This window comes from Atta cephalotes, assembly GCF_000143395.1.
Source record: "Atta cephalotes unplaced genomic scaffold scaffold00026, whole genome shotgun sequence".
Classification (NCBI taxonomy): domain Eukaryota; kingdom Metazoa; phylum Arthropoda; class Insecta; order Hymenoptera; family Formicidae; genus Atta; species Atta cephalotes.
Genome location: NW_012130090.1, coordinates 4,198,252 through 4,203,923, shown reverse-complemented (window position 1 = coordinate 4,203,923; position 5,672 = coordinate 4,198,252). Strand labels below are relative to the sequence as shown.

At 30.3% G+C, this 5,672-nt stretch overlaps 1 protein-coding gene across 1 annotated transcript in view; it reads left to right on the top strand.

Moving 5' to 3' along the window:
• Window positions 1-3,816, top strand: part of LOC105620425 — a 48,345-nt gene extending 44,529 nt beyond the window's left edge. The window contains exons 8-10 of the mRNA XM_012201920.1: window positions 919-1,564; window positions 2,018-2,543; window positions 2,974-3,816. Of these exons, the coding sequence (XP_012057310.1) occupies window positions 919-1,564; window positions 2,018-2,543; window positions 2,974-3,816 (2,015 nt within the window). The remainder of the gene's footprint in view (window positions 1-918; window positions 1,565-2,017; window positions 2,544-2,973) is intronic.
• Window positions 3,817-5,672: the final 1,856 nt, after the last annotated feature.

Here is a 5,672-nt window from a genome sequence, read left to right as displayed (position 1 = left end):
AATTGTATTAAATGTATTTTTATTACTCTATATTATTGATCTAATTGACTTAATTTAATTGAATATTAATATTTAATTTAATAATTTAGATTTATGGTCACAAAAATCAACATCAAACTCATGCGCTATATTATAATTTTCTCACGTTTTGTTTATTGCATGCTTGTGTTTGTGATGCTTTGCAATGTTGCTTTGCTTGGATAATCACTCTTGATATATTTCAACAATAGTCCTCATGTAAATATATTTCTAATATATATTTAAGTTTACATGTGTATATTATTATGTTTAACACATGAAATTATAATCATCAAAAATTTTCTTCTTACGTAACTTTTAATCGCAATATCTCGAATAAAACAATTATAATAATTATAAATTAAAATTGCAAGAAATAATCACACATGTAATAAAATGTATCACAATTATAATATAGGCATGATATAGATTTAACAATCTTCGAGATCATCATTTTATGATCTTTTAAAAAAAAATTTATTTATTTAAAAACTTTTAAAAGTAATTCTAATATTGTATTTTATCACGCTAAAAATAACTCAGACAGCACAGAATATTTATGATAAATATTTATTATTATTTATTTTTTGAAATGTTATATAAATATTTTATATAAAGCTCCATTTGAAATATTATTAAAAGATAGACTCTAAATATTGAATGTAATATTTATGGTAAATATAAATAAATATTTCTGTTAAGTATTTTTTATTTAAATTATAATGTCTCATTAAGTATTTTCATAGCATTTATTATAAGATTTATAATAAATATTTATAAATATTTTATAAATATTTTATAAATATTGTGTGCTGTCTGGGAATTGATCTAAGAAAAATTCTTATGTTCTAACTTACCACTTGCGAGAAACGTAAAAACATTTTCTTGATTGTATTGCAGACAACACTTTACTGACTATATCTCCGGAATCCATACCGCCACAAGTGATCATTCAACCGCCGCCCTACATCGCCCCACCGAAGCCCGAGGATCGACAAAAATCGTATAAATACCAAGAAATCTTAAAGGATACGCAGCCACCGAATCTGCGAACTTATTCTAAAAATGAGAAGCAACTGATTGCTCAGGATCGAAAGCAGATCTATGATCCTCGTCGAAATATTCAATATTATGACAATGGCAAAAATCTTTTTGATCAGCAAAAGATGACAAACTATGAGTACCAGCAACGAGTTTGTAATTATCAAACAGTGCACATGCACAACGCTAGGAATCAGCAATTCAGTTCACCAGCCAGAGATATCAATCAACAACAGTTCCATACCCTACCAATAAGAAGACCTCAACGAGAGATCGAACCACCTCGTAGTATTACGCCGGACATCACCAGAGGTCTGGGACACGGTTCTCTCAGTAGCATGCACATGTTGGCGAAACAGAGTCAACAGAGAGTCACGGTTGTAGAAAACGAACAGGCTCGACATGTTCTCCACGTAGATGCGGGGAGAAGAAATTTAGAACAAGGGGATACGAGAAGCAAATTTGTGCAGAATCAACTTCAGTCAATCGTGGATGTTAGAAATAGGTGAGAATTAGAAAAAAATTATAAAATTATAGATAAAAAGATTCTTTCTATTATATCATTTCTATTATATATAATTTCACTTTAATTGTAAATTTTTCTGCAAATTTACAATTGATTTAAAAACTCAATTAGGTAAATAAAGAATTCTTCTATTTTTAACTCTTCTAACTCTTTCTAATCCTTACATATTTTTAACATCAGAAGACTAAAGATTAATATGTAATATTAATAATATGTAATATTAATAATATTACATATTATCAAGAATAATAATAACAATAAAACAAAATCAAATTTATTTAGTTAGCCAATTATATATATTAGTTATTCAATTTTTTATCTTTATTATATATAAAAGATTTGAAAAAAAGTTTAGATTATTAATCATTAAGTCTAATGAAATAACTAATGTTAATGGCTATTGACCTTTAAACATACTTATCTTATGCACAGATTCGCAACGTCTTTAAATCAAGCTGCACTTGGCTATCGATTCTTCGCATCTTCACCCGCCAACGAGCCTTTTACGAAATCTCCTAATGCGGACATTCTGAGAAATAATCCAATTTCGCCAATCGGCCACGAGGGTTATGATAACAGCTTCAAATCGTCCACTCCTACCAGCTACTATGGACGATCGGTGCCAACCGTGGCGGAACGTCTAGCTCTGACCACCACTGCCGGCAATAATTGCCCATCGCCGATACCAACGAGCAGTTCTTCGGGTAGAAGCACTCCCATCCAGACTTCTTCCGGCAGGACGACGCCAACCAACCTAGTTCTGTCGCCTACTAAAAGCACCATGTCCAACGAAGAATTATTTGCCGCGATTCACAAGTCTAAGAAGAAACTTAATATCAAGCTCAATGAAAACGACAACGAAAATCTATCGCCATGTGGATCAATGAATTCTCTAGTGAAAACGTCAGCCAGTACCAGGCATAGCTGGAGTCCGGAATCTCAAAAGGCTTTTCCGGAGGTAATTATATTATATAATAATCAATACCAGCTGTGCGAAAATCAACGATTTGAAGATGGATCATATTCTCTCTCAATTTCTCTTCTCTCTCAATTTCTATTCTTATTTCTCTCAAAGAGAAAATTGTTTTTTTTTTGTTAATCATTAATTTATTTAATATAAACGAAGATTATGAATGGTATTTATATAATGGTAGTTCTTATTTTAAAACCATTTTAAATAATGTCTTAAGATGCAGCTCTCTGATTAGTTCAAGATATCTTAAGATTGTATTTAAGGCAGTCTTAAATATAAGATCCGACTATAAATACCGGCTGAAGTACGTTTATTTTAGTACAAATTGATATTTCTAACTTTCTTAAATCCTGCAATTTGTAATTTTTGTTCGCTACAATTCGTTTCTCCCATTAATTCAACCGATTCGTTCCAGATATCAACTACGGTGCAATCGACCACGTCACGAATGGATTTCAAACGTTTACTCCTTCAACAGAGTGTAAAGGCTAATCCCATGCGATTATCGGCGGCAGAACAGCTAAAACTATCACGCCAACAGTCTCAACAACAGCCACAACAATCGTCACCGAATACTCATCAGAGTCCCTTAGCTAAAGTTTTGAGTCCACGTTCAGTTTGGAGATTCCAGACTCCAAGGACTGATGTCCTTTCATCCACCATAATCGAAGACACTGCGGCGGAAGAAAAGGCAATGAAGCCCTCGCCGGAAAACACATCTCCCATTTCAAGACTAACTTCTAGACGACAGCTGGATCTTTGCATTGATCTATCGAGTCATCTGCGTATCACCGATTATAAAATTGCGAACAACGACAGATTAATGGCGAACAAGGCGCCTATAAATGAACTCAATTTCGATTCCGCAATCAAATCGTTAAATCAAAACAACCATATCCGAGAATTAATCACAAGCACATCAGATAATCCTACACGAATCGCATCTCCTGCGGAAATCAGCCAGGATATTTCATCCGTATTGCCTCAAAACGATATCATCAATACAACGTTACGGTTTTCGAAGGATATACTTGAATTTAAGAGTCAGGATCCCGTGAGTGCTTTAGAGTCAAGGAGGATCAGCAATCAACTAGCGAGAGCCCAATTCCTGGCCAGCACATCCACAAGCGCCAATTCGTCACATAATTTTTACTTTAGCAAAAGATTCAGAGCGCGATCGGAATCTCCGCGACACGCGGTGACACAAAATGTAGCACCGCGCAGTCCGAGTGCTCCTACTCTCGAAACCGCTTTATGATTTGCGAATATCTATATAATGAGGCCTTGTACAAAACTTTAGTTCTTCGTTATTATAACATATATATAATATATTTTTAGTTTTCTTAACAAGCTGAGACTTACTAGACTTTAATAAGTCAACGTTTAATATACCGAATTGTTAAATTGTAAGTATTTATATGCAAGAGTTTGTTAAATCGAAACGGATTTCAACATATATTATGATTATAAATCTCTCTATAAGTTTGTAAAAAACAAGCAGTGCTCAAATTATGATTTAATCTCATTCTTAATTTCTTTATAAATTTTTTATAAATTTTTTCTTAAAGCAATCTAACGCATCTAAAATTTTTTATGTCTTATCTAATTATACATTAATGAAGAGCATTAATAGCATTAATAGCAAGGATATTATTTGTACATTAATGAAGAATTAATAACAAAAACATCTAAATCTATTTACGAATTCTGATGGCAATATATTTATCAATGATTCGTTTATAAATAGAATTTTTCGTCTTAATTACAGCAACTCACATCTATTAAGAGACAATAATTTATAAACATAATATGATAATAACGTGGAAATATTATAGTATTACCTAATATTGCAAAGTTTCTTGCATAAAATAAAAAAATACTCATCATGTAGTAACTATTACGTCACACTTTACCGATTGAATGTAAAATTGATTTTACTGCACGTACGTTATGTAATTCACAAATTGCTCCGCTAAATTTCATACGTAAATTAATCTAATAAGCAATAAATAGGATATTATGTCAGCTTGATGTTGACAGTTCCATTCGAGTGCCTATTCGATATAATCGTTTTATAAAAAAATATATTACGTATGACACTATAAATTTAGTCTCGCACGCGCGCGCGTGCGCGCGGAAATTAGGACGCAATGTCGTAGATGTCAATACATCGATGTATATTGATAAGATATAGTTAATATTTTCTCATTTTTTTTATGTTAAGCAAACTTCTTCTTAACGAAGAACTATTGAATCTTCACACGATATCAATATTCAATCAAACGCTCTTCATAATATAATAATAATAAGAATGAGATGAGTTCTATATCTCATCTTGACATATTCTTAAATACAAGAAAATACGGATATAGTATATTTTTTGCGATAGTAATGAGATGTCATTCGTGAGGCTCTACCTGCGACATGAAGAAACTAGTGACGAAGCTCTTTCGTAATCTAAATAAAAATTTCATCGTTACCTTCATTTAATTTAAATGAATTAAAATATTATTTAACAGTATTTTATAACTACTTGGGCTATATAATAATAATAATTTATTCATGAGAGTCAATATTTCTTAAGATGAAATAGAGGAATTTGATAGCCAAGAGTTACATAAAAATTAAACATAATAAATTATAAATCATTCACCGTAGAAGATAGAAATTAATAAATTGAAAATAAGATTATTAAAAATTCTCGAGATTTTCAACTTGCAAAATAATCATTGATATATGTTTGAATTATTAGGCAAACAAAATTATTTTGTCCAATAATTTTCTTCCAATTTATTAAAAAAATCTTGTCAAAAAATTTTCTTAGAATTTTTCACATTAACTTGTCATAATTTTTATATAAATTTTATAACTTTTTAAAAAATTCTTAGATTTTTTTGTACAAATTGGAACATACATTTTTTAAAAATGAGACAGAATTACTACATTTTTACTACAATTTTTTATACATAAATTCTAAAATATATTCAAAGATTTTTCGTTCAATAATTTCTTAAAAATAATCTGTAAAATCTGAAAAATTTTTAATATCTTTTTTAAAATCTTTAATCTTCATAAATTAAAAATATAAAAAATTTTTTAATTATAAGATATAAA